General features: G+C 40.5%; 2 protein-coding genes across 8 annotated transcripts; both read left to right on the top strand.

The window, feature by feature from the left end:
- The first annotated feature begins 448 nt into the window (after nt 1-448).
- On the top strand, nt 449-13,430 carry IFRD1 (interferon related developmental regulator 1). Its single transcript, XM_055711322.1, has 12 exons — nt 449-789; nt 3,370-3,474; nt 4,428-4,509; nt 4,954-5,078; nt 5,385-5,542; nt 6,810-6,860; nt 6,952-7,130; nt 7,236-7,344; nt 9,409-9,543; nt 10,799-10,927; nt 11,867-11,962; nt 12,735-13,430. The coding sequence occupies exons 1-12, from the start codon at nt 744-746 to the stop codon at nt 12,822-12,824; spliced, it is 1,305 nt and encodes a 434-aa protein (XP_055567297.1). The 5' UTR covers nt 449-743; the 3' UTR covers nt 12,825-13,430.
- Nucleotides 13,431-14,249: 819 nt separating this feature from the next.
- LSMEM1 (leucine rich single-pass membrane protein 1) lies at nt 14,250-24,497 on the top strand. 7 transcript variants are annotated; one of them, XM_014283958.3, is made up of 6 exons: nt 14,444-14,697; nt 16,311-16,488; nt 16,846-17,014; nt 18,183-18,314; nt 21,636-21,773; nt 23,558-24,497. In XM_014283958.3, exons 4-6 carry the CDS (start codon nt 18,188-18,190, stop codon nt 23,764-23,766), a joined length of 474 nt encoding a protein of 157 aa, XP_014139433.1. In that variant the 5' UTR covers nt 14,444-14,697; nt 16,311-16,488; nt 16,846-17,014; nt 18,183-18,187; the 3' UTR covers nt 23,767-24,497. The 7 variants fall into 7 exon arrangements, with proteins under 7 accessions (XP_005444094.2, XP_014139431.1, XP_014139433.1 ...); XM_027812298.2 differs by lacking the exon at nt 16,311-16,488; XM_014283953.3 differs by lacking the exon at nt 16,846-17,014 and having other exon boundaries at nt 14,445-14,697.
- Nucleotides 24,498-27,504: the final 3,007 nt, after the last annotated feature.

Genomic DNA, 27,504 nt, shown 5'->3' with positions numbered 1-27,504 from the left:
GGCCCTGCCGGTGAGGGGGCGCGGGTGGCCCGCCAGCCCGCAGCCCCTCGCTCGACCCCTCGCCCGCCCCCGGCGGCGCTGAGCACCGTGCGGACTCAGGCGGCCGCTGCCAGCCCCAGCCGGAGGCTCAGAGCCGCGGGCCGGCACCGGCGGGGCGAGTGAGGCCGGGCCCCCGCCACCGCCACCGCCCGCCTGCTCCCCCCCGCTCCCCGCCCTTCCCCGCCCCCGCCGGCTGCCGGGCGAGCCCGCCGCGCCCCAGCGTACACCGCGGCGTGGCGCGCGCGAAGCGCCGGTGACGTCCCAGCCCCACCACTGGGTAGCGGCGCGGCCGCGTCACGGGCTCACGCGACTGAGTCACCCGCTCGCCGTCGCAGCGCCCGGCCATTGGCAGCGGCAACGGCGCGTCGCGTGGCCCCGCCCCCGCAGCCCGGCGCGGCTATAAAACCGGCGCCGGCGCCGCCTCCGCGCCTTTAGCCCCGGGTGTCTGAGAGGAGAAAGATGCATCGACTCCGCTCACGGGCCTCCACGGGGATTTCTGCCTTCGCCGCCGGTTCGTCCTCCGCCTGCTTTCGCCAATCACCTCCGCTGCCCCGGTTCGGGAAGTCGGCCTCGCAGAGGCGTTGGAGTAAAAAGCGATCCTGCTCTTCTATCGGCTGATTGTCGCTGAGTCCCGGGCGGGGGGGAGCAGAGAGACCGAGACCCGGAGAGGGGCCGCGGGAGCCGAGCCGAGCGCCGCTGCGACCATGCCCAAGCCTAAGAAGCGGGGCAGCAACCACCAGCGCGGAGCAGGTGAGCGCGGCCGGACCGGCGGCCGAGGGCTGGGGGCGGGCGGCCTCGCGGAGCGCGGAGTTCCCCCAGCGTTTCCCGTGGCCGTCCGAGCCGCCTGGAGGGCGGCCTGGGCCGGCGAGACCGCGGCCGGGCGGGCCGGCTGCGCCGCGGCTGCCTGCGGGGCTGGTGGGAAAGCGGCAGGGCGGACTGGCGTGCCCGCGGAGCTCTGCGCTCGGCGGGACGGAGCCGGGCCCGGGTCGGGCGGCGCCGCCAGGCTGGCAGGAGCCGGCCGCGAAACCGCCACCTCACGCCGCTTGCGCGCATGCGCCCGGCGGCGCGGGCGGCCCCGGGGAGGCGGCGGGCGGCGGCCGTGCCTGGCGCCGCCGGCGGTGAGCAGCGCCCGAAGGGCAGCGGCCGGCGCCGGCCCCGCCGAGGGCCTCCTGGCCGCCGCGGTCGCGGGTGCCGCCCGGACGCCCTCGGGCAGCTCGGGAAGCCGGGCTGCGGCGGGGGAGGCGGCGCCCGCGGGGTGCTGGGGCGCGTCCCCGGCCCGCACGGCCTCCGGTGTCCGCGCTGCGGCACCGCCGCCGGCGTGGGCCCATCCGGGGCGGGGGGGCGGCTGCTGCTGTCACTCCGGTGGCTGGTGTGGCCGTATGCCAGCGCGCTGTGCGCCCACAGGCAGCAGTCTCTTTAAAATAATCTTCTTAGCCTAAAAGAGGATGCTATAAAATAATCTTAACGCGGATCCGGAATGTGTGTGGCTGAGGTGCTGATGCCTGGGCAGAACGGAGGTTTTGTGGGATGGTGAGGAATTTCACTTCAGGCGGCCGTGGCTGTGAGCGGCATCTGTCTCTAGTATCAAATGTTCAGGAGCTGAGCAGTTCACTGGGTCGTTCTGCAGCTGCTTTTATTTTAATTTGTGAAGGAACTGCCTGTCATTCTTTCCCATGAACTTCCCTGACGCAAATGAAGAAAATTCCCATGAAGCAAAACCTCTGGAGTGTGAGTTTAACTTCATTGGAAAGTACTTGGACAGTGATGACCTCGAGGTTGATTCTGCCCAGATCAGTATGCGTTTGGGGGATCTTGGTAGTCAGGAAGCCAGCCTAAAGCTGGCAAGAGCTGTGCACTGCCACGTTAAATAATTTAGAATCAATTGTACCACAAAAAATGAGTCGAAGAGCAGAATTATGAGGGCTGTTGTCATGATTTAACCTCAGCCAGCAACTAAGCACCACACAGCTGCTTGCTTGCTCTCCTCTGGTGGGTTGGGGGAGAGACTCAGAAAGGTAATAGAAAACTTGTGAGCTGAAATAGAGTTTAATAGGTAAAGCAAGAGCCACGCGTGCAGGCAAAGCAAAAGAAGGAATCCATTCACTGCTTTCCATGGGCAGGAAGGTGTTCAGCCATATTCAGCTCCATCATGTGTAAGACACTTGAAAAGACAAAAAACATCACTCCAAATGTCCCCCTGTCCTTTTCTCCCCCCGGCTTTATATGGCTGAGCACGATGTTATATGGTACAGAATATCCCTTTGGACAGTTGATGTCAGCTGTCCTGGCTGTGCCCCCTCCCAGTTTCTTGCCGCCCCCAGCCTATTTGCTGGTGGGGTGGGATGAGGCACAGAAGAGGTCCTGACTCTGCCTAAGCACTGGCCAGCTACAGCTAAAACGTCCCTGAAGTAGCAACACTGTTTCCAGCACAAATCCAAACATAGTAGCCCCATACTAGCTACTATGAAGAGAACTAACTCTAGCCTGGCCAAACCCAGCACATCTGTAAATCACATCTGGGAGCTGCTGGAGAAATAACAGAGATACTATTCTTTATTCAACTTTTTTTATTCTTCTTTAATTAACTTTAGTAGATGCAAATAAAGGGCTAGGATAGGACAGTGATAGATCACAGTATTATCAGGTGAAACTCCTCCAACTCTTAATGCTCTAACAATGAGATACAGGTATAAAATAATGATGCTTTCTTCAAAAAGACTGAAGTTACTGAGCCCTGAGGCCTTCTTGATCCTGAGAGGGAAAATAATTTTCCCCTGTTGAAGCATTTGATGTTCTGGCTTGTATTTGTAATTCAGTGTTAAAACAGGGTTGGACATTGCTGATGCTGCACATACTACACTTAATCCCATAAATCCTGCATTGAACTGGGTAATGTATGTTTGTCTAAATGTATAACTTATCCTGGCCTGAAGTCCCTCAAAATTGAAAAATAAAGATTGTATGGCAGTCTATTTTAGGTATTTTGTCCTAAGTTAAATTAATATAGAACTATTTTTAAAACACAGTCACAGGAATTTGCCTTAACCTGAAGTTTATTGTAGAAAGATCCTAAACCTAGAGTTAGGAATTTTACCAATACTTTGAAAACTTAGGCGGGTTCTTCCCCACCATTCACAAATAATCCTCCAGAACAGAGCCAACTAAGTCTTCAGAACAGATGGGAGTAAAGGAACCAGCAGAGGAAGAAAATGTGCTTTCTGGGTCAAGGAAAGTGAATCTGTTGGGGCGGTTGAATTCTACTTTTTGGTGTTCTGATCTTCCTTTTCTGTATGAAAAATGACCAAACTATTGTTTTTGTCTTTCCTTAAGGTGGTCAGCCCAGAAATGTGCAGCCTTTTAGTGATGAAGATGCTTCAATTGAAACTATGAGCCACTGCAGTGGCTTCAGTGATCCTGCTAGCTTCACTGAGGATGGTATATTCTTTCACTTGTATCTATTCATCTTTTTAAAAACATAAAACCTGAGTTGACTTAGGTGTTTAAGTACTAGACTGTAAGTAGCAGTAGCAAAATTATGACATCCTGGTAAACTGTGTGATTGTTAATCTAGTGGCTATTGTTTTTGTTTGGTAAGAATATATCCCTGGTTTCATGAGCCTCTCATGAAACTATTAGGCTTTTTTCTATTAAAATTATACAGTGCTAACTTTTGGAGACAATAAGAATTTTAAGGTCATTATAAGACATTGATTTTTATAACATATAGTTGAGGTGGTAAGAACTGCAGAAGAATTTGAGATGGAAAGAATCACATTTTTGCCTGTTTTGAACTGGATTTGTACTTTGTCTCCTCTACCATCTCTGCAACTTGGGCTGCTCTAATGTCATTTTTTTGGGAGTAGGGGACCTGAAAGCCTGCTACAGGGGGATAAGGCAGAGAACCTTCCCTATGAATACTTGTTACTCTTAACTGAACTGCTGTTGCAGAGGCATCTGAAGTGATGCCAGATAGGACAGGCTGCTTAGACAGAACTTGCTGCATCAGTAGTGAACACCCCAGTGTACTCCAGGGATAGAATGTAGTGGACTGGATGAAAATGTGTTGCTGACAAGATTGGCTGACGGGTGTCAGTTGTAGCAAGTTTATGTAAGATCTGATGAGTTCACTCGTTTGTTCTTGGCACATGTAAGAAGCAGGTGTAGAAACAGCTCAGATGTATGAATAGATGAGTTTTTGCTGAAGTATTTTAAGGGGCAGTTTGATGTAGTAGTCTTGACACCATTCTGTTGCTGTAATACTGAACAATTCTGTAGCTATTGTCTGTGTTAAACTGCTTTCTTATTAGTATTGGAAACATTAAGTGTTGGGTACTACTGTGACTGCTAATAAAATGCATATCAGGACTAAATTATTTCCTCTGGATTAGGGCCTGAAGTTGATGAAGAAGCCACTCAAGAAGACTTAGAATACAAATTGAAGGGATTTATTGATCTTACGTTGGATAAGAGGTATAGTATGCTTTGAAGAAATGCATTCATACACTGTGTACTAGCTTCCTCTGACATAATAAAGGAAATATGCATCAAACTTTTTTATATGTTTACTGAAATTACAATGTTTTCATGCTGGGGAGGGACTGGCTTTTCTTCTGGATCTGAGCAGAACTTTTCCCCTCCATTGAGTTTTTGGATAAGTGAGAGTCAGACTTTCCTAATAGCTTGCAGTAAAATGGCTTTATTTCTAGTCTGGTGCACTGTTGTGAGCTCCATCTGCAATGAAAATTTCTCTGTCCTTGAAGAAGGAGAAAATTTGTTGCATTTCATACTGCATGGTACTTCTGTGGGTTACTTTTCTGTTGGGTGCAGGCAAATACAAACTACATATAAAAATAAAGGCTGAGCTTTAACTGGTATGTGCTGATTCCAAGAGGTCTTCCTTCTGTCTTCCAACAGTGCAAAGACAAGACAAGCAGCTCTTGAAAGTCTGAAAAGTGCTTTTTCTTCTAAAATACTATATGAATTTGTCATGGAAAGGAGAATGACACTAGCTGATAGCATTGAACGCTGCATAAAGAAAGGTAATTAATATGCTCACTATTAGAAAGCAATAATCCCAATGAAATAGCTCACTGTTCAAAAGGAATTAAGACTGTGAGACTTCTCTAGTACTTTATAGAGTGCTTAATAATTTAGTTATGTTAATCTAACATTCCTTTTTTTACTTTAGATGTCATATTTTAACTGACGTAGAAAATTAACTGAAATGACATTCTGTATTGGTTTCTGAATTTCCATTTGCAAGTTTTCAGACTATTATCTTCAAAGGGTTAAAGGAAGGAGGCAGTGCACAAGGTGATTACTCATCATAATGTGTTAATCTCTAGGTAAGAGCGATGAACAGTGTGCAGCTGCCGGACTGGCATGTCTTCTGTGTGTGCAGATGGGGTCAGGAATTGAAAGTGAAGAGATTTTTAAGACCCTTGGTCCAGTTCTGAAGAAGATTGTCTGTGATGGAACAGCCAGTATCCAAGCCAGACAGGCTGTAAGTATAAAATGTTTATTTGCCAGACAAGGACAGAGTTTTGACCAGCTCACTGTTGTGTAATCCAGAGCTAAAGGTTACTTCACTAGTGTAAACTCGGAGTATTGACATATGCTCTAAATGATGCATAGTACTTTTCACTGGCTTAAAAAGTTCTACCTAGAGGTTGAAGGTCACTTTCTTCAAGCTAGAAACTACCTTGTCAAGTCTCTTAACTCACTATGTTGCAGTCTCTGTACTGCAGTTCTGAGTGCTGATGTTGAAGTCCTATATAAAAAAATGAAGGTGTTCCCCCTGATTTATGTATCCTTACTGTATTAACTTTAACTTCTTTAACAGCATTTAACAAGAGGAATGTTGCTTATGCAAATGTGTTTATATATGATAAAATTGCATATAGCAGATTTAGAACTACATATTTGATACATTCACACTACCAAAAGTATAAGTTTTTCGCCCAGTCATCTTGTCTATGTCAGTGATATATTTTAAATACTGACTGAAGACAGTCTAAAGCTCTTACCAAGACTTTTTTTAAAAAAATCAGTTTTAACTAATATTCTCCAACTTGCCTTTATCATTGCATCACTGGCTGCTTCTCTGTTGTGCTCAAGCTGTGTTACAATAGATACTGTCAGCTGGAAGAAGAGTTAGTGTTGGTTCAACAGCAGCCATTTCTACAAACGCTATTAAAGCTTGTCCTGCTTAAGTGTAATTTTGAGTCTCCTCTTTGTAAGAGAAGATGGAGTAGAATATGGGGAACAGGGAACAGATATGTAGGACCTCACAGCAAAACCTGGAAAGTTCTAGGAAAAGCTCCTGAAGGTTCAGTGTTTTCATGACATTTAGTTGGAATAGATGGCAGAGAAGGGAAAATACTTCCTGTAGCTGTGAAGAAATATATGTCCATTACTGTTTAGCAGCATGATTTCTCCTAGTGAATCCTAGTGAGATTTAAAATAATTGGGTGAGAGGGGTGCTACATGTAGCTTTTTTGGAAGGGCTTTGTAAGCTATATTAAATAATACAGCATGAAAAGTGAAGGCTTGTGGGTAGTCTGTGTTGTAAAATGATCCTGACAGTGGATGGAATCTGAGAGCTAACTATTAGACAGTGGCTGAATTAAAAAGTGTCAAAGACTTGTAGTCTCTAAGGTCTTAATCTCAAGTTTCCATTATTCCTGATGTTAAATTTCAAAGGTCAGAGTTGGAAGGGTTTTGTCGACAGTAACTTCAATGTAAAATACTGACTTTTTTCTGTTGTCTAGTGTGCAACCTGCTTAGGGATTTGCTGTTTCATCATCACTGATGACATTACGGTGAGGATAAATATTTTTTTAATATATAAATGGACATTATGAAAATGTGTGGATCTTAAGCCACTTCCGTTATCTTTTTTCCCCTGTTCAGGAGCTGCACTCTACTATGGAATGCCTGGAAAACATCTTCACAAAGGCCTATCAGCGAGACAGAGACACTAATGGTGTATCAAGTACCCATAACACTGTACTTCACATTAGCGCTCTTTTAGCCTGGACACTGTTGTTGACTATTTGTCCAATGAATGAAGTGAAGAAGAAAATTGAAATGTGAGTATCTTTCTTGGAAAACAAAATTTGTAATGTCCAGTTTTATATGCAATGAAACAGTCTTCACAGAATTTACGTCTTAATGAAATGTGACTTATTCCTTAGGCACTTGCATAAACTTCCAAGTCTGCTGTCTTGTGATGATCTCAACATGAGAATAGCTGCTGGAGAAACACTAGCGCTTCTGTTTGAACTGGCACGTGAGACAGATGCTGTAAGTAGATGACTGCAGCTAAATTTTCTTGCATTGGGGATGATAACAAGGCATATTATTTACTGCGTTGTGTAGCACCCCAGATCTCAGCAAGTGGCAGATAATTCACTGGGTTATGTTCTTTGTAGTGAGTCTGCCCCAGTCTAAGTGGGTATAGCAATGGTTGACAGCAATTTAATTATCATTTTTACACTGTTTTCCATATTAGTAAATAATAAAATGCATCAGACAGTACTGAGGAGCAACTAGAAATGTCGTGTGCAGGCTTTAAAATCTAAATCCAACACACTGTAGGTGTTGCTGATTGGAAAAAAACCCTATATAGATTCCAAGGTAAAACATTATTGTTTACTGTAGTGGGAACACTCATTAGATACTTTGGCAGATAAGTTCCAGTGATTCCTAACCTGCACGATTCTGCTTCCATAGCTAAAAATCTATCGTTTAGTAGAAACCATTTTGACCTGTAGTATTGTTTTTCCAGTATCCTTATTTAGGTACCTTGAGAAGAGTAACTAGTTACTGCGTGATGGTTTCACAGCATTTGTGACTATTTTAGTCAGTTGGTGACTAGTCAGTTTAGAAGGGGAGATTTTGAAAGGACTTGCACAGATATCAGTATTACTACATTTGGTGAGATTCCGTGGGGTTTGTTTTTGAGTTGGATTAGGTGCAAGCTTCTCAGTAGCACCTCATACACACCTAAACCTGTCTTTACATTCTTCAATATGCCTTATTAATTTTTGAGCTGTTTTTCTGACAGCACTGAAGGAAATAGTCTCCACTTACCCATGGCACAGTCTGCAAGAGTTACCTGAATGGATCCTAGCTTGATCAAGGCTGTTGTGCTTTGCCAGAACACTGTCTGAAGTTGAAAAGATAATTTCAATTCAGTCAGGATGCATCACACACTAACACTGCATAATCTGAAACAATACGCTGAGACTTATATACAATTGCAGACCGTAGGAATTCTTTCCTATGGAATTCAACTTTGAAAGAAAAAAAAAAAGAACTTGATCCATTATTGGGTCGAACTGACTGCAAGTAACTAAAATCTTAAAATACATTAACAAGTAAGACTATATTTGCTAAAAAATCACTCCATTCCATTGAGGTAATGCCCCTTTAATCATTATTTGGATCCTTAACAATCAGCACAGATTAAAAATGATTGCTGTGTTTTACCTTTGACCAGTTTCTTGCAAAAAGCATCAAGTAAACAGCCCATTTAGTTGACATGACAAAACATCCAGATTGGACACACCCCCCACCCCCCAAAAAAAAACCCAACCAAAAAAACCCCAACAAAAAACAACACAAGCAAAAAACCCTGCTTTTACATAAGTTTACATACATTCTTACTAATCAAGGTAAACTACTTCAGAATTTGTAAATGGAGGGGAGAACATACTTCCTGCTAAAGGATGATACATTGAAGTTTACTTGGAGTGTTCTGTTGAGGATTTTTTTAAAACTGCTTTCTAATTTTTCACCCCATGCAAGACTTATGACTAAATATTCATACTGTCAGTCTAATGGTGTCTCCCCGTCCATCTCCAGCAGTGTGAATTCTGTGCTAATAGCCTGAAAGTTCCCTCAGCTCGTTGACCAGAGTGGCAGCCAGGTTCAGCTTATCAGTTAAGCATTTTGAGTCCCTTGGAATTGTGGAGCAAAACAGATTGACAGGTATATAGACACACTGAAGGAGCTGTACTGTTTCATGTGGCTCAGACTACCAGAACAGAGTTTGATAGTATCCTGCTTGGTAAACTGGATGCTGTGACTGTTCTTGCTAGTTTAAACGTTGCAAATGGAAGTACAAGAAGTTAGTGCCATCTGTGTCTTCATTAAGTAACAAAGTAACAGTTTGTCTTAAATAACAAAGTAACAGTTTGTGTAGAGGTCTACCCAGAAGTCAGATCTATTTTCCTATTTGCATGGATCTTGAGGCCAGAAACTAAAAAAAAAAAACAAAAAAAAAAACCAACAACAAAACAAAACCAAAAAAAACCCCAAACAAACAAAAAAATTATTCTTTTTTTCTGGGGTGGGGTGCATTAGGATTTTTTTTATGAAGATATGGAACTTCTAACAGAGAAACTAAGAGCTCTGGCTACTGATGGAAACAAGCACCGAGCCAAAGTAGATAAAAGAAAGCAGCGATCTGTCTTCAGAGATGTCCTACGAGCTGTTGAGGTGATTCTTTTCTTACTTTGAATGTCTGGATTGTTAACTGTGTAGTGTACAATTTAATGAAAAGGGCTTTTCTATTAAATAGAATTACTGTTTCAGTGAAAGCAACAGGAAAAAACTATTTCAAATGAGATTGGAAATTCCGATCACTTACACAAAATATAGCTGCTTTTTTAGGAGTGTAGGACAAAGTAAGTCAAACTTGGTTTATTTTGTTCCAAACTTGACTTTCATATTGAAGAATATTCTTTTTTCTTTAAAGAAGGCTAAGCATTGCACTTGTAAATACTAAATTCTTTTTATTTTATACCATGAGCAGATTTTTTTTTTCATAGCAAGCTTTGTAGGACATCTAAATTAGTGTCCTGAATTCTGTGCAATATTATTGTACTATCTCTTACTGAACTTCGGTCCATAATAAACAAAGAGCAAGTTAATAGTAAGATACATTTCCAAATGGAACCTCTGTTGGGGGCCAAAGAAATGTTTGTGTATGAGGAGGGGTGTCGTCCTAATTGTTGGGCGGTAATCTTCTGGTTTTCTGTATCCAGATTAAGAGAACAATACACAAAGCAGGACTAAAAATACCTGGTTAGTGACATAACTTCTGAGTAAAGCCTCTAAGGCAAATGTTAAACTTCTTTAACATTGTCACTTTAAATACATTGTTATCTTGTACCTCTCAAACTAGATTATTTATTTGTTGGATAATTTTTATGTTGCTGTGCGGTAAGACGAACTAAATATTAGTTGACATTCAGAACAGTTAAACATCTAGGAAACAGGAGAAGACTTTGAAGTGATTTGAAGTCACCTTTACAATTCTGCCTGTAGAAGAATCTGAGTCCTTAGTAGCATTTGTTACGTTCCATTGTCACATATGTAGCTTGCTGCACTTGAAAGGTGAGAGGACTAAATGAAGCTTACAAACTGATTTATAGGTGACTCCTGCACTCAGAACTGTTTTTTCTGGAGATAAGTCCAATTCTTAAAGTAATTTTAAAGATGAAAGTTAAGTGTTCTTTTTTTTAAAATGCTTTCTGACTTGAAGAATGTCAGCTTCAAGTCTCATGAGATTTAACTTCAGGTGTGCATCAGTTTATGAACAAATCTTCAGTGTATGCATATTATATCATTTGGAAGGTTTTTGTGGGCCAAATTTATTAATGAAAATAAAGTTCATTGATATATATAAAATTCCTAATACAAAAGACTTTGAATTAAAATCATATTTGTTGTTTCCTTTAATTTTGGATAGGAACGTGACTTTCCTACAGAGATGGTAAAGTTTGGACCTGAGCGCATGTATATTGACTGCTGGGTTAAGAAACAAACTTATGATACCTTCAAGGAGATTCTGGGGTCGGGGATGCAATATCATTTGCAGGTGAGCTGCTGTTTGGTACATGCTCAGACTGTTGTTGCCCATCTGGCTTCTTCATAGTAATTCAGTCTGAATTACAAAATCATGAGTAGAACTTGGTAGAATGATGGGCTTTGCATTAGAAGGGTTAAAAGACAGCACTTGCAAAATGAACTACAGTGGGTTGGAACTGTTGGGGTGAGCTCCTTCGGAGCTGTAGCCTGAGTATACTGGCTTATTAATTAGAAGACTTCTCCAAGAAGTAGGAGATTCAAGCTGAATTATCTTAGCTTCAGGGTTTTTTCCTGAATCCTTATGCTGTCTTTCAGCAGAGTAGTGTAGCCATCTGGCTGCAATAAAGCTATAAACCCTTCCTATTCAAGCCTGTAAAAAGGTACGCAAAGTTTTAGTCAAAAATTATGACAGCATTCTAGAAGTGAAGGGTTGAGTCCTCATCTCTGTTGTAGGAACTGCTGTTCACTAGTCATCTGTTTAGATATGAAGCAGAAGCAGGAATTGTAGCATAGGAGCATGTGCTTCCAAATTGCTATAATAATCATGGTGTTAAAATCTTCAGTCCAGTGTCAATTGTATTTTTATATGACTGAGGGAGCCCAGGCATATGTAGCATTTTTTCAGATTTTCCAATATAAGGTCAGATGCTTTAAAATTGTGTTGTGAAACCATATGGGTCTGTTTCCAGCTGCCTGATCTTGTCTAGAGGATGTAACAGAACAGTGTCTAATTGGTTGGGACAAAAAAAAATATGAAGGTCATGGGGAAGCTGTCTCTTTCTTCTCAGGAGGACATTTTTAGTTCTTAGCCTTACTCTGGTCAAAGGAGGAAGCATTCCCTGGCTTAATTGCATAATAAGATCTAAGATTTATGTCTTAATTGCTGCTGTTTCTTACTGGAGATTTAATAATCAGGAGAAGAAACTGATTTGGTGTGTTTCTTGTTTAGTCAAATGACTTTCTCCGGAATGTTTTTGAGCTTGGTCCACCAGTAATGCTAGATGCTGCAACTCTTAAAACAATGAAGATATCTCGGTTTGAAAGGGTATGTTACTGTATTTTCTTTACTTTACACACTAATATATTTCTCCTGAATTTAATAGTATTCCAAACACCCACTTGACAAGCCATCATCTTTAAACTTGTCACTTTAATTCTAACAGTGCCCCATATTCATCTGAATGAAACCAAACCTTGCTTGTATGTGTTTTGGAAAATCTAAAATAAGAGCTTAACCAGGCACATGTCTGCTACTGCTTTTCTCCCAAGGGGGTCTGAAGGTTGACTTGATTGCTGATTGGTACTTAGTTCATGCTCCATATGTGTGAAACTTTGGACTCTTACAAGAACTGTAGGTTTTGGGGTAGGGACCTATAGGAAACCATAGAAACTGAGTCTTTTTATAAAGACAGTATCCCGAACTCCCTAGTTGAAAATTGACACGAGGGGGGTGACTTTGTTCTGTTGGCTGTGAATGTACTTATCCTGTGTACAAACAGTTTGTGGAATGGTGTTACCAAGTTTAATCTGGGGGCAAACTTAATCTGCATTGTGTCTGTATGATGTTTAAGATAGACTGGCTTCCAGAATTGCTTCTAGCTCAGCCTTTCTTATACAGTCCAAGTTTCTTTTAAATGTATACATAATAAAATGAATCATTGTTTTGGTGCAAATATATACTATTAATTTAAGAACGTCTACCAATTTACTTCATGGATTAATAAAAAAGATACTTTCAGCTGTTTCTTAACATAAAAGTTTCTAAAGGACATAACCCTTGTGAACATCTGTGATTAATTTTTCTTTTTCTTTTGTAGCACTTGTACAACTCTGCAGCATTCAAGGCCCGGACAAAGGCTAGAAGTAAATGTCGTGACAAAAGAGCAGATGTGGGGGAATTTTTCTAGATCTCTTCCATGGGGTTCAATTTCCATATTTAAAATAGTTTTGTAACCTTTAAATGTATTTTTAAATTTCTGTAGTCACAGCTTGCACTTACGCACTGGGATGTTGTATAAAATCTGTAAATATAATGCATGTTGTTGCTTAGTTGTGTATACACTGTATATAGATCCATAGAAGATTGGGTGCGGGGATACATTATAGCGCTTGCATTAGGTGCAACTTGCTCAAAGGCTGAATACATTGTAACTGAACTGTTAAATGGGGTGGGTCACTAGTCAAATGCCATGTGTAAGATTGGATTCCTCACTTTATATAAAGGTAAATTAAATTAATTCATTGACCAAGTGTTTTGGTAAGAATATGCTAATATGAAGAGATGAACTTGTTTATGTGAAGTTATTTTAGTAATTTTTTAAACTTTTCAATGGCAGATGGACAAAAATTTCTACATAGTCTGACTTTAACCTGAAGGAGACTATAAAGTTCAATTACCTTCACTTACAGTGAAGTAGTGAATGACAAATACTTGCCTCAGTGTAAGATAAAAACAAGCTTCTCATGGTCTGAAATCGGGTGTTTAATTTTTGGAATAAAGATGTTTCTCACTGCTTGCTCTCTGTGTAAAAGTGATTACTACATGAATGGAAAGCTGGAATGCTAGTAAAACCTACAGGCTGGAACAGATGGGTTTGTGTATTTGCCCATTCAGACATGTGGGGTTGGGGTAGTCTTGATGATTTAGTAGGTGCAATGTGAAACTCTACCTGGCTGTGTTTTGAAGGTATATCTTCTTTATGTATGGTCTGCACAACAGCCTACTGTTGATTTGTAATCATGTGTGTCATGGTCAAAATATTCTGGTACCGCAAAACACCTTGTCCCTTATCTTCGAGGAGCCGTTCCAGCTGCCCTGTTTTGGTCATGTTGAAAACGACTCCTCTACCCTCAGTTTCTGGCTCTAGAGGACTGACAGTGCCAGTAACTGAGAACTGTTTGTCTTAAGGAAGGTGCGGTGCGGGAGGGTTATGTAATAAAGACACTAAAACATAGGTAGCTGGAGTTTCTGAACCAGAAGATCTATAAATACAAGCACTTCTTAGAATAAACATCCTTAAAACTGCAGGTCGAGTTATTAGCAAAGGAAGTAAACCTTACACCCCCATTAAAAACCACCCCCACGCCCTGAAAACTACTGCTTGCTCTGATAAGGAAAGTCTGGTTTCGTGGTGGTTGTTTTTTGGTTGGGGTTTGTTTGTGTTTTTTTTTTAGTTTCAGATTATAGCAGAACCTGTTCCAGAAAATCCATATGTGCTAATCTATTTTGTACCTTTGAACTTTTTTTTTTCTCAAACAATTTTCTAAGAACTTGTTTGGCTTATGAAACTTAGACTTCAACAGGGCCTTCAACTGAAATTTGTGCTATAATTTACATGTTTGGTCAGTGTCACACAAATGAAGAAGAAACTTCTGATCCTAGAACTAGGTGAAGTTGTCTGCCTGTGTTTGCCCAGCCCTGGATTATACCCGCTTTGAGTTAAACCGTTCCCCCGAGACTGCTGGTCTGTCTCACAGCTCCTGGGTAGTCACTTTTGGTGTGCTTTGCTAGTGTAAAGTGCTTTTGATGGCTTCCTGTTCTGCCAGTTTTATGCCAAATGGCTTTCTACAGCACCTCCTGGCTGGTGGCCAAGCATGTGGTGCCCTTTCCCCTGTTACACTGCAGCTGCCAACCACACAGACGAGGACGGCTTCCAAGGCTGTTTGAGGGGGAGGTGGGGTGGGCTGTCCTGCGGCCCTGCAGAGGTCTGATGGGTTTGTAGACCTTTTCAAGCTTACAGCTGGAGAGGGCTGGGTGTTGGGAATCTTTTGGGGATGGAGGTGAGATTCTTTTTCTGGTTTGCATATCTTTGGAGGGAGGACTTTCAGGAGAGACCCCTGTGGAAAGGGAGCAAGCTTGTGACGTCTGCATTACTGGCCCAGCTGCTCAGACTGGGCAGCAGCAGAGCTTGTCAGCTTGGGGTGGGAACTATGAGTCAGAAGATGTATTCTCTCTGTTGTTTCCTGAAAGACAAATACATTTAATGCCAGTTTGAAGGGGTTGAAAATTTTAGACATAGAATGGCTTCAGAAAGGATTTGTTGTTCTAAGCTGTGGTCCCTTCGTGTAAGTGTCAGCTGCCTGTCGTTACAGTGTGCTGTAGCGTTATGTTCTGCCAGATCAGCAAGAAAAAAAAATAGTTATCAAAAGAACTATATGTGAAGGAGCAATTACCAGTACTCACAAACATTTCCTCAGAGTTTATTCTTTGAACAACTAAGGATGCCGTACAAATTAGCCCATCCCATAATACTGTCCTGCTTGAATTTGTAAGGTGTGTGTGGGAGGAGGAAAATACCCTGGTTTTTCTAGTCTATGCCCTTGAAGTATCCATGACCGTAATACTGTAGATATGACTCTTCTGCATAGCAAACTGGTTACTCATAGCTACAGTGTTGTAGAGATGACTCTTCTGCATAGCAGATGAGTTTTAAAAAGCCATCATAAACCAAAAGGTTAGTGAAATATTGATCATCAGTAACAAACCTCCTCATTCTTCATGATAGGGTATTATCATAACAATTCCAGTGTGATAAAAAGGAGCTGTATATGTGCCAATTTCTTTTTAAACAGTTCAATATTGTGAAGCCAGTATACTAAGCCAAGATGAACTCTAAATATAGATTGAAAGAGGCAGTCTGTTTCATAGCTGCCTTCATGGGTCCTGCAAGAGTTGACAGGTTCCTATGGGTCTAAAAGTAGAGAGAGGAACAGCAGAACAAGATTTCTCCAGGTGATTTTCACTGGCTGATTTCTTCCATACTGGCACATTACCTGAACATAGTTTTGTTGTAAGTAACATTTCATTCTCCCAGTTTTTAATTCCTTTTAGACTTGATTTCCTTTTTCCTGTGAAGAATTTTTAGTGTGTTCTCATTCTAAGTTCTAGTTTTACCATGAAAGCTTAAGAAGAAATTTAAAAGTTGAGTGGGGAAAAATGACTTTAAGCAAGGTTAAAGTACAAGATAGAGCAAGTTCAAAACCCCCAATGTTTAGATTAGTTTGTTGGGACAATAATCAATGACTGCTTTTTGGCCAGTGACACTGATGTCTGTATCCTCTCTGCTTTGTTTGGCATGTCAGTGGAATCAAACAAATTTAATATAGCCTTTGTTGAATTAACGGTGGTTATCTTCGTTGCAGTTACATGCACAGTGGGGAAATCGTTTTAAATAATTAATGATGACTGCAGAAACATATAATTTATAATATTAATGAACCAAAGGTACTCACATTTATTACAGCTCAAGTTGTTAAGAATAGCCTTCCCTGAAGTTTCACGGAGGTACTAATCAAAATACCCAAGAGAAACTACTGCTATTAGGAAGCTAAAAATAACCAAAAGCCTCTGTGCACGAGGCGGTAACTTCTAGCGCGCCGTTGTTGAAACGCAGGGCTCTGTCATGACTGTGGCTGACCACAATGTGCTTGTGTGGAGAGAGCAGAGCGGCGCTGGTGGGGATGCAGCTAGCAGATGTGCTGCTGGCACCACGGGCATGCTATAGGGGAAGGGCAGTGGACACAGCCGTCCGTCCTGACATTATTGCTGCACGCCTAAAAATCATACACTAGGTAAGCATAACCACGACTATGCCAGCTGTTCTACCTTATCTTTGTGCCTTGCAGCAACAATTCTGAACAGAGGAAAAAATAAGCTGTAATCTTTCCTTATACCCTATTAAACTGTACATGTAGGCCTGTCAACCTCCACTACCAGGAGAACGAGCCCCATTGTCAGGAGCAATTTAAGCACTTGGTCTTCAAACTTACTGAGGCTCAGTGAATGTTTATTTGGCTGTGTGCTCAAATTTGGGGGAATTATGACAATCTTCTGCATTTGGTTTGATGACGGAAGGAGTGGGTCTTTTCTGTAAACACTCAGGGCTATATTCCTCAGACTTTAGGTTTTTAATTTATGTGATATGTTAGGAATCTGGCCACACTGCGTTCTCTATTACTTGGAGAGGGAAGGAGGGCTCAGAGGCACATCAAGAGGGCTGTTCAAGCCATCGAGGATGCAGAAACCACCCTTAGGTGCTTAACACCCTCCATCAACAGGAGATTTGCATCCCACGAAGTGCTGAGTTACGTTTGGCAGGTAAAACTGAACTTTGATAAAGTACAAAATGGGTAAGATGTATTCAACTCCAAGTCTCAACTAGTCTCTGTGAGCTCCCTCCTCACATTCACTAGCAAGGGAAAGGTACATTTAGACTGTGAATGTAAGGTCAAAAAGATTTATCTTAGAATAAGAGGAATACTACCTGGAGGTACGTATATTTCTTCAATAATTACAGAGGGAGTTTTCAGTGAGCAGTGTAGCTGAAGATGCCTAGTTAGATCATCTGCATGTCCTTATGGCTAGAACTGTATTTTGTTTCTAGAAGATGTTTTCGGAGTCAGGCAGGGTAGCATAAAGAAAACCAAGACTGTTAAGAAATAATGTGCAGTTCATAGAGGAGCCTGCTTAGGTATTGCTTCTTTTCTATATATAATCTTCCTTCCTAACTGTATTTACACAAACAATCATTCAATAGTTCATGCACCCAGACTCTGCAGAGAAGCTGTTTTTGCTGACTGAGCCCCATCCAGTACTTTTTTCAAAGGAAGAAGTATTAGTCTGAAGAAAAGACTTTGTCATCAGCTTTAATTTGTCCAGAACTAGCATCTATGTGGAGTAGAACCACATCAGAAGACTGTTTTTTGCTCCATTTTCCACAAATAATAACTTCACAGTGGTATTTTAAGATGTATAAGCAGACCCATATTCTTACCACTTATCTCCTACATCTGTACCTGCTTTCTCTGTCTTATCTCTGAATTATTTGATGCTGAAAGCAGAGGATCTGAGTGCCATCCTTCCTGGCAGTGCCAGTGAAGGTTTGGCTGTCACTGTGATCAGGATATCACCCTACATCTTACCAAGTATGCACCAAACCAGAAGGGTTATACAACTAAATAACTAACATTCACATCAATGCTGGAGCCAGTCAAACAGATTTTTCCCATTCTCCACACACCTACATATGTATACACAATGTAGAAATGAAATCTTGTACTCATCAAAGATCTCCAAAAATAAACAAGTGCTATGTGCTGAGCTGCCCTTGCCTTCAAGGGCTAATAAGTGTGCTGGTCCTTTAAATGCCTGTATTTTAAGGGCTGTTAAGGCTGCTCAGCGTTTCCTTAGAACAGGAAGCCAACTGTTACCAGTTATTTCCCATATACATGTTTTAATTTACCTTTTTAATTATTATTTATTTTAGATACAATGGAGAGGCCTTCCTTGGAAATTAACCTGCCTGATGCTCATGAAGAAGGAAAACTTTATGTAGTTGATTCCTTAAACAACCTAAACAAACTAAATGTTTGTCCAGATGGGTCCCAACATGTGCCAGGTATGTATGATAGCTGATGCTCTGTGGGTTTCTATACATAGATTAGGCCATCAAAAAAGAATTATGTATAAGATTTGAAAAGGCTGCCTATATTGTGTATCACTGATGTCAACAGCCCAATAGGTCAATATATGTATGTGTAAAACTCTGTAATGAAAAATATAAGAAAAAGTTTGAAAATGGCATAATTTAGACAGATCAGCTTAATAGTTTAGCTGCTCCTGCTGAGTATTTCAGTAATTAGGTTCTTAAAAATCCTTGCATTTGGCTAGGGATTCACTGTCAAGCCTGAGCTTATCTTCAATTTCCATTGGGATTCATGAGGTGATTCCATGCAGGATAATGTCTCTACTAATGCTCAATATACACCTACTACATAAATAGCACCGTAACTCTTCACAAGCACTAAAATTCACATGTAGTAATAGAAACACCAGAGAATTTATATTCGTTCTTTTAAGACACATCTCCTAAGGACTCAAACCAGTTATCTGAAATGTCCCATGAGACTTTTAAGCATTTTAATTCCCAGACTCTCTTTACTTTCACCTTCAGATATGGGCTCTCACACTTCTACTGGTTTTATATGGCTTTTATCTTTGATTTCTCATGGCAACCAAAAATATTTTCACGCAGTGACAGCTACAGTATATTTGAGTTCTTTGTGACATGAAAACATCTTAACACCTGGAGTTCTTCAGCAGCATTCCACATAACAATATTTGAATCTGCTTTTATTTCCCTTACTGTAATGGCAAATTTGACTGAGAAAAACTATAGAACAACAGCTACGTTTAAATGAGTTTCAGATGGCCACAATTTGATCATTCTACTTCTACTTATAGGACTTACATGTCTTTCCATTACTTCTGTTTTTGAGTCCTCTAACTTCTTCTAATGCAACTAACTAGAGTGGTGCTGGTTTCTGTATTTAATGCAAAGATGATAGACATAAGCTACTTAACTTTCATATGCAGATCATCTTGGTATTGTCACTTCTGGGATAAATCAGTTTTAATGTCAAAGAAACCCTTTGCCGTGTGACTGTCTTGCTTTCTTTTGTAATTTTTATCAGACAGTATTGTTTACTTTCCAGGTAAATATAGAGGGTTCTGTGGAATCATATATTGTTCTGTGGAATAATCATGGGCATGCTTTTCCTCACACTTCAGCAGTAAATGAAGGTAGCCTAATACATACTTTATGCATCAATTTGTAAAGTGCTTTGGCTCCTTCTAGGTTTATTTTTTTTAAAATACTTTTTAGAAAAAAAACACTTGGGAGATTTTGTGGATATATTACCCCATCAGTTAAATACATGAAAAAAAATTTTCACAGTCCTTAGCTGCCTTATTCAGCAGCATAAAATTCCCTTGCCAGAAAATCAGTGAAATCTGTGGGGTATTTTTCAGTTTCTGATAAATACTAAAATATTGTGAACAATCTATTTTTAGTATAGCAGATGCCCAATCTGGTTTAAAACCAGGGTTTCAGGAGTGTTGCAGTAGACAGCAATCCTTTTGTTCAGTAGCTTAATGTGACCTGGCATAATCACACTAGCAATCATGTTAAAAGTGATTTAAAATGTATATACCTTTTGATTGCCTTGGTAGCAGACATGCAGTAATTTCTTTATGTTTTAGATCAGAAAATGGTCCCGCTGTTTGCAGTTTGGCAAGAATGTGTGCTCACTGATTCCTCACAACACCACAGTCTGGCATATTCAGCCAGCTGAAATAGTAAGAAGCATTCATTATGCAGAGCAAGCACAAACCACTTTTGAGACCTCTACTGATAGCTTAGTATGCTTGAGAGACGGCAGTAGCAGGCCCTCCCCATCCTTATTATTCTGATTGGAAATCAGTATTGGTGCAGGCACTTAGAATATGATGCATTTGTTATGAATGCTAAGGGAATAAAAATAAAAACCCAAACCCCAAATATTAAAAGATTTCAACTTACCCGCAGGCAGGAGCTTGCTAAACGCAATAAAGAAAAGCTGAGACATTCCCAGAGATCTCCTACTAGTTCAGTGAATTGCTCAGCCCCAGGCTGGCTCATTATTAAATGCTGTAATGGCATATGCTGCCTTCCCTCAGCTTTATCCCTGCAGGCTCAGTTTCAAAGACCTCTGAGATTTCTACCAGCTAAACCAAGAACATGATCTAGAAGTATATTTTTCACAGATGCACATGCAACTCTTCCTTTCAGAATGGCAAGCCAGCAATTACAGGAGAAGAAATTGCAGTAATTTGCCTGTAATTTTAGGATGTATGAGACTGACACCAAAATAAAATTACATTAGCTCCCTGGTCCCCCAAAAACATAAAATAAAGCCAAACCTTAGTAAGTAGTTATAGTAGTGCACAAAACTTGGCATTAAGCAAATCTGGCTCAACTATAAATTTCTTTTATGTTCACATGAATTTCCTCACGGTGTTCATTTGACTTTGCCTGTTATCTTTAGGGCTTATTGCCACCTCTCATTTGATTGCAACTCTTTCTATGAAACTACTGATTTTCCCGATATGCAACAAATTCTTCAAAAAGCAATAAACTGGCTTGCTGTGCTGATTCAAAGGCAGCATAGCAACTACTTGTCCTTTTCTCCCCCTCATTTTTCATGTGCTTGAAGGACAACATACGTAGTCCATGTGAGAATCTGTTCCGTTTTTGACAGTTTGGAAGGATATGTACCTCATTCTTTACTGGAATTAAACCAACAAAACTTGAAGAAGAATAAAAATATTGAAGCCATTTGTTTTAAGATAAGAAGTCAAGACTTACATGCATACTATCCAGCATCAGGAGCTTAAATGAGATGCTTGATTTGGGAAATTAATCATCCCAGGGATACTCTCTGGTCAAACAGAAAAAGAAGCAGATCTAGAGGATGAACGAGTAGGATGAATCTGTACCTAGGTTTTCAGTATTAATTATTCTCTCTTCTCTTTTGAAAAGTTTGAGTCCATTCAGGCCCTTAGAAAGCCTTTTCATGAAAACTTCATTGCAACCTTTGTATATGTAAAACTGAGCTGTAAAACAGGTCAACTTTAAGAAAACAGTGTATTTCAACAACAGAAATATTTTTGTTGAATCCAACATCTATAGCAGATGTATTTGGTTTTATACTTCCAAATTCAAGCTGATCTCATAAAGTTGGTTTCTTCCCTTCTCATGCAGTATCACAGGAAATAAAATCTGTTGGCCAAAATGACAATGTATTCTGCATCGTGTCATGAAGTCAGAAGTATTTTGTCATGTTTATCCTAACCAACCTTAACAAACTTTGTCACCAAATGATTTGTCATCTCATAACAGATGAGGAAGAGAACACTGGTGGTACTGGAGAAAACATGGCAGGGAGCAACGTAAGAAACCAGTGTCTGTTCTTCATCGTCTTCATTCTTTCTCTGATCGTCAGTTTGGCACTTGTTTCATTCGTAATATTCTTAATAAGTAAGTAAACCAAAGAGTGCTTCATAACAATGTAAGGCCAATTGGAAGAAGAACTTTGCTGAAATGTATCATGCTGCCCTATAGCATGCTACTGCTGGAATTGCATGGTCAAAGGCTTTGGCTGGTTATGGACAGTGGGTGTTGGTCCTGGGTGCAAAATCACAGGCCTCTACTCTCTGAGCTAAAAGGCACAATTTTGTTCTTACTGCAAAGATTTTATAAGGTTCAACAGCTGTAAAGAATTTTGCTCAGCAGGATTATACTGTGTATAATATTGCTAAAAATGCTGAGTGGAAATTAAATTAAATTTAAACATGACTGTATGGCAGTGAGATACTTTGAAAACATGCTTTCCATTCCTTTCCAGATAGAACTCACTACTGGTGTCATTCCACTGAAAATGGAATTACAGCCAGGCTAACACTTAAATCAGGCTACCTGAAAAAAGACCTGAAGGTTGCCAGCTATGTACTGACTGGAAATTGGTTTGGAACTAAGAATATCTCAGACATAAGAAAGAAAAAATTAGAAAGATATACCACAATTGGCACATAGCATTGAGCCTGTAGACATAATTACTGTTCTGCTTTGGCTGGACTCGTGGGGTTGGCTTGGCTAAACACGTGGCTACAGGTGACCTTGGTTTACGGAGTCCTTGTGAACTTGGGGTTTTCTGGGCTAATGGTATTGAGCAGAGTATGAGGTGCATTATTTTAACTTAAAAGTCCTTTTTTAATTAATTGGGATCCATGCAAAATCAAGATTTCTTTTATCCTGTAGTAGGGAATTTGCTGGAGCATAGGAAAAATCCTCATTTTTCTTTATGAACAGGAAATCCTAGCTCTTGACTGAATTTGCTCACAAGCGCTCAGAGAATAGAATATCAGACACATAAAGAGCACAAAGGAAATTTTAAAGTGGAATGATGGTAAAACCCTAATTAAAATACCTCATACTTGAATTCCAGATTTATTTAACAGGTTGCTGCTAAAACTAGAAAAAAAGTATTTTTTTCTGGTACAGAAAAATGAGTAATGTGCCTCTCTAGTAGAAAAATGTTAAAGTGATAGTGAAAAGGCTACTTACAGGGATTAAAGGAATTTGCTTGGGCTTGGGTTGGTGGCGGCCTGTGGTCTTTGAAACTGATTTCCAGCAGTGTTTCAGATGATGTCACAATTCAAAGAGACAGAGTCTTTTAACACTGGCACCATTGGACTTAGGCTTCAAAACCCATAGGTAAATTTTGTTAACTTCAGAAGGCCAAAATAAAAATAGCTCCAGTGTCCATGATGGATACTGCATATTGCTCCGGAGGAAACTGGCCTCCAAATGCCAATATTTGCAAGAATTTTCCTTTAATCTAAATGCTTTAGGGATTCCAGTGATGTGACTGTAGTCTGCTGTGTGTTTAAGTAATTGTACTTTCAGAAAAATACAGATGCATACTGCCCACAAATAGTATCTTGGAGCCCCTAAATAAAACATTTTCCTGTGGACACTAATGGAATGATACACTCCTGAAGACTGCAAAATTTGTCTGAGCTGTATTTGATTTTATTACACTGCACTAAACTGAATAAAACAGAAAATAAGCAATTAAAGAAAGTAGTGATCAGGTAACTCCACCAGATGCATAACTTCTCATGAGGTTCTGCAGTTGGTTTCCTCTTCAATATTTTTACTTGTCATAATTCCCTACAAACTCCCAGAGGAATGCAAGAGAGGGTAGTGATGCTCTTGACTTAAATACTGCCAATTTAATGTGGTACATTTTCCTTTTCAAGTTCAAACTAGGAACAAGATGGACCAAATATCAAGCAGACTAATATCTGAAAAGAAGAACATAGAAGAGCTTAAGAAAATGAACAAGATGATATTAAAGCATCTAAATCAATCACAAATTAAGGAAAAGGGGAGATATCTCTTCACACAGTCTCCTGATCTTCATGATTACCTCTTTACCCATGCTGAGCTGAAAGTCCCTGGAGAATAGATTGCTGGAATTAAATTCAGCGTATTTATGTACTCAGATGGCACACAGGTTACTTAAACATTCTGACATGGCCACAGGAGCACTGGAAAACCCAGCTGAATTAAAAGTATTAGAAAATAGATTTTATCCTGTTTTGTGTGCATATAGAATTTTAAAACTATGCCCATACGATTTACGATAATGCATTGTCAACTATTTTTAGGCAAGAGTTCCAGGTTCTCTGTGCACTGTAAATTGCAGGGCTAAGGGCTCAGTTTTGGTTTAAACCAGGGGTCCTCAAACTACGGCCCGCGGGCCGGGTACGGCCCCCCAGGGTCCTCAATCCGGCCCCCGGTATTTACAGACACCCCCACCGGGGGCTGGGGGGAAACCAAGCAGCCGCAGGTGACTGCCTCCCACTGCATCCGCGCGCCGGCCCCCTGGTTAAAAAGTTTGAGGACCCCTACTCTAAATGTAAGTAAATGATCACAGAAAACAGTGATTTCAATTCCCATGATTCCAGCCCGACCTTGTGCACTTAGTCACTCTCCTGTTTCTTTGGAACAAGTTTTGTGTTTGCTTCTGTATTATTTGTATTTAAGGATAACTTCAGATTCCGTAACTTATAAATAAATCCAGTTCTGCCATGGAGTTTGGTGGTTTTCCAAATAGATTGACTTACTACTCCTGTTGTGAAAAAAGAAACTTGAATAAAACCAAATCCTTTCATAACATGCTATATTCAGCCCAAATTTGGATTGACTGAAAGCTGGGTGCCATATTGTCTTACATGGGAAATGGGTTTAGAGAACTCAGTCAGGAAATACCCATCTCATAGTAATGCTGGTACACTGCTGGCAGTTTTGGGGTGAAGGCCAAGTGGTGTGGGGAAAATACTACATGTTCTTCTAGTCTTCCCTGTAGTTGCTGCTGGCCACTATTGGAGAAGGTCCAGGTGAAATCTGGTCTGAATCTTCATGTTTTTAAAATGGAGCAGTACCTCACAGCATGAAATCAGGAGTCGACGCTTTCTCACTCTGACTTTACACACTTGTGGACTTGTGGAGACCAACACTCAAAAGTGTGATCACAAAAAGGACTGCTGAGTAGCTTTGTCATTTTAGTATTCAGAACCTTCTACTGGTACATACTTTAAGAAGCCACCTCCAATATAAATACAGTGATTACTCCTATCACAGCAGTGCAAAGGCAGCTGACACTGTGGAGTATGTCCAACATCTTGTCTTACTTTGAGTTTTCTTTCTCATCCAATGCTTTCTTATCTCTTCTGGACAATTTTGCAAAAAAAAAGTCACCAAAGCAAACAACTTGCATTGCAGTCTCCTTTTCCAGAATGAATAATAGTCCTTTCTGTGATGACTACTTCATTGTCTATAACAGAGTGAAGAACTAGGTCCAAGAATCTTTCTTGGTATCACTCTACTAGGATTTGCCTGCCAATTCTAACCCTGCTATTAGGAGTGTTTTGCTTTACACCTATGTTTTACATCATCTTCTTTCTATTTCTTGATTTTTCTTTTCCTAATGTGTTACTGTCATTCACATGAAAGCAGTCAGGTTTGGTCTTCAAGAGTTTATTACTCCTGCTGTTAGTTCCCAGCTGCAGCTGTAATTACCTCCTCTGAACATCACAGGTAGTTGTTACAAAGATTACTTTAATATAGCTAACTGAGAATGACAGAAGTAAGTGTAGGTATAAATAGTAAGGGAAAAGAAGTGGAAGCCCAACCCAAATATCTTTCTGTAAATGCCATTAAATGATGAAAGAAAAAGTATCATAAGACTTGCATTGTTTCTCTGGTTTTCTCCAAGCTGTCACCTGCTCTTTAGTGACAGTATTAAGTTCTCATCTCTCCCACTCATCTTGTAGTTACTGTAACTGCTTTCAAGCTCCTGTCTTGCACTGACACACATCCATACTTGTTAGCCAGGGAGCAGCAACTCTTTTATTTTGTACTTGGTGCATCTTGTGGATTTGTCACATCCCTCATTGCAACTGCAGCTATTAGAACACGTCTGTGTTCTTGTTAACCCAAAACCACCAGACTGTATCTATGTGAAACTACACATGGAGAGACTATACAGTAATAGAGGGTCAGCTACTGTGCGCATTTGTTTGCCTTCCTTGGGGTCATGTTACCATGAGAACATCAGCCTGTGCTCAGTCTTCTGCTCCTCTAGAAGGAAACAGAGCCCAATATTTACAAGCTGCACCTAAGAACTGAGGACAACACATTCTTTATGGAGGCCTGTCTATGAACCACTCAGAGGTTAGGTAAATCCAGACAGTGGGCATCTTCAGCAGAAAATGATGCACAGGCAGTAAAGAGGGATTTTGGGAGGCAATCAGATCCATCCCTTTGCCTGACAGCAGCATCAGATTTACTTACACTACTCCTGACAGATGCTTGTCCATTCGTATCGTAAAGTATTGAAATGATGGAGCTTCCACAAGTCTCCTTTTCTAGTGCTTAACTAGCCACATGGTTATTTTTTTCCCCAAAGTCTAACTAAAATTTTTCTTGCTGAAATTTAAGCCCATTATTACCTATCTATTGCATGTGAATATGAAAATTAGTTACCTTCCAATTTTTCAGTTATTTTATATTAGACTAACCCTGCAAGGCAATTTTACTCTCAAGAAAACTTTTTTACCCACTGAGATACTTGGAATTTTAATACAACATTTATTCTTAAACTCTAGTAATGAATTCAGTTCATGTGTTTTGTTCACTGCTAACAATACAAAGTTAAACATGTGTAAAAAACCAGTAATGATGTGCGTACTCTGAAACTGGGAAGAGAAGAGAAAATTCCAGGAGTGGCAAAAGGATTGTCACAAGTTTTGTTAGACCACGTGCTCTTGAAGGTAATGTGCTGTGTGCTGCACACAATCCAAACTGTTCAGAATGCTAAATGCAGTGTCAAGGTATTTGCAAACTGAGCAGAGTGGAATAATGTGGAACAAAGCAGAAGGAATACTGTCAGAACTAGAATTATCTGAAGAACAAAATCCCATTTCATGAGGTTTTGGTTGTTGAAGATCAAATATTTATTTTCATTCTACCGAAGCATAAACCTGTAAAATTACACAAAATTGCCTGGAGATATGCATTTTCAGATCCAAAATTCCAAATTTTCTCATTCATTTCACCCTGTCTGACAAGTTTCTGCTGCTCTGAGATTCAGAACCTACCCCACTGGAAATGGCAGCAAAGCAATGTGCTCCACAAAAGCTTTAGTGTTTTGAAAATGTTTATTTTGACAAACAAAATTGCATCCAGTTCTAATTAGAAATCTGATTAAGCAATACCTAGATAAAACAAATGCCTAATAGCAACTAAATAATTGGATTTACGTTTGGACTAGTAACTGAAAATCTTCTGTCCTATATTCTTAACTTGATCTTCTTATATGTTGCTAGTGTAATTTATCTTGGAAGACACTGATGCATAATGGAAGTTGGATCAAAACCTTAGATCACAGGCCAGTGCTACTGAAACTAAGGGAACTGTTTTCTTCAATTAAGAAAAAAAGCACATTCGGTCCATTACATGTTACTGTTCTTATTTTCCTGACAGGTTAACAAGGATACTGAGATTTAAAGAGAGGAACAGAGGGGCTGAATGTACTGCCACTTTCTGTGTGATACATAAGAAATAGCAACACTCTGGCCAAAAAGGTTAGTCTTATTTGAGAACCCGATCAATCTTAGAATTCAAGAAAAGGTTTTTATAG

This window comes from Falco cherrug, chromosome 5 (genome assembly GCF_023634085.1).
Source record: "Falco cherrug isolate bFalChe1 chromosome 5, bFalChe1.pri, whole genome shotgun sequence".
NCBI lineage: Eukaryota > Metazoa > Chordata > Aves > Falconiformes > Falconidae > Falco > Falco cherrug.
Note: the sequence above shows the minus strand (reverse complement) of the source record. Positions and strands in the feature narration are given on the sequence as shown.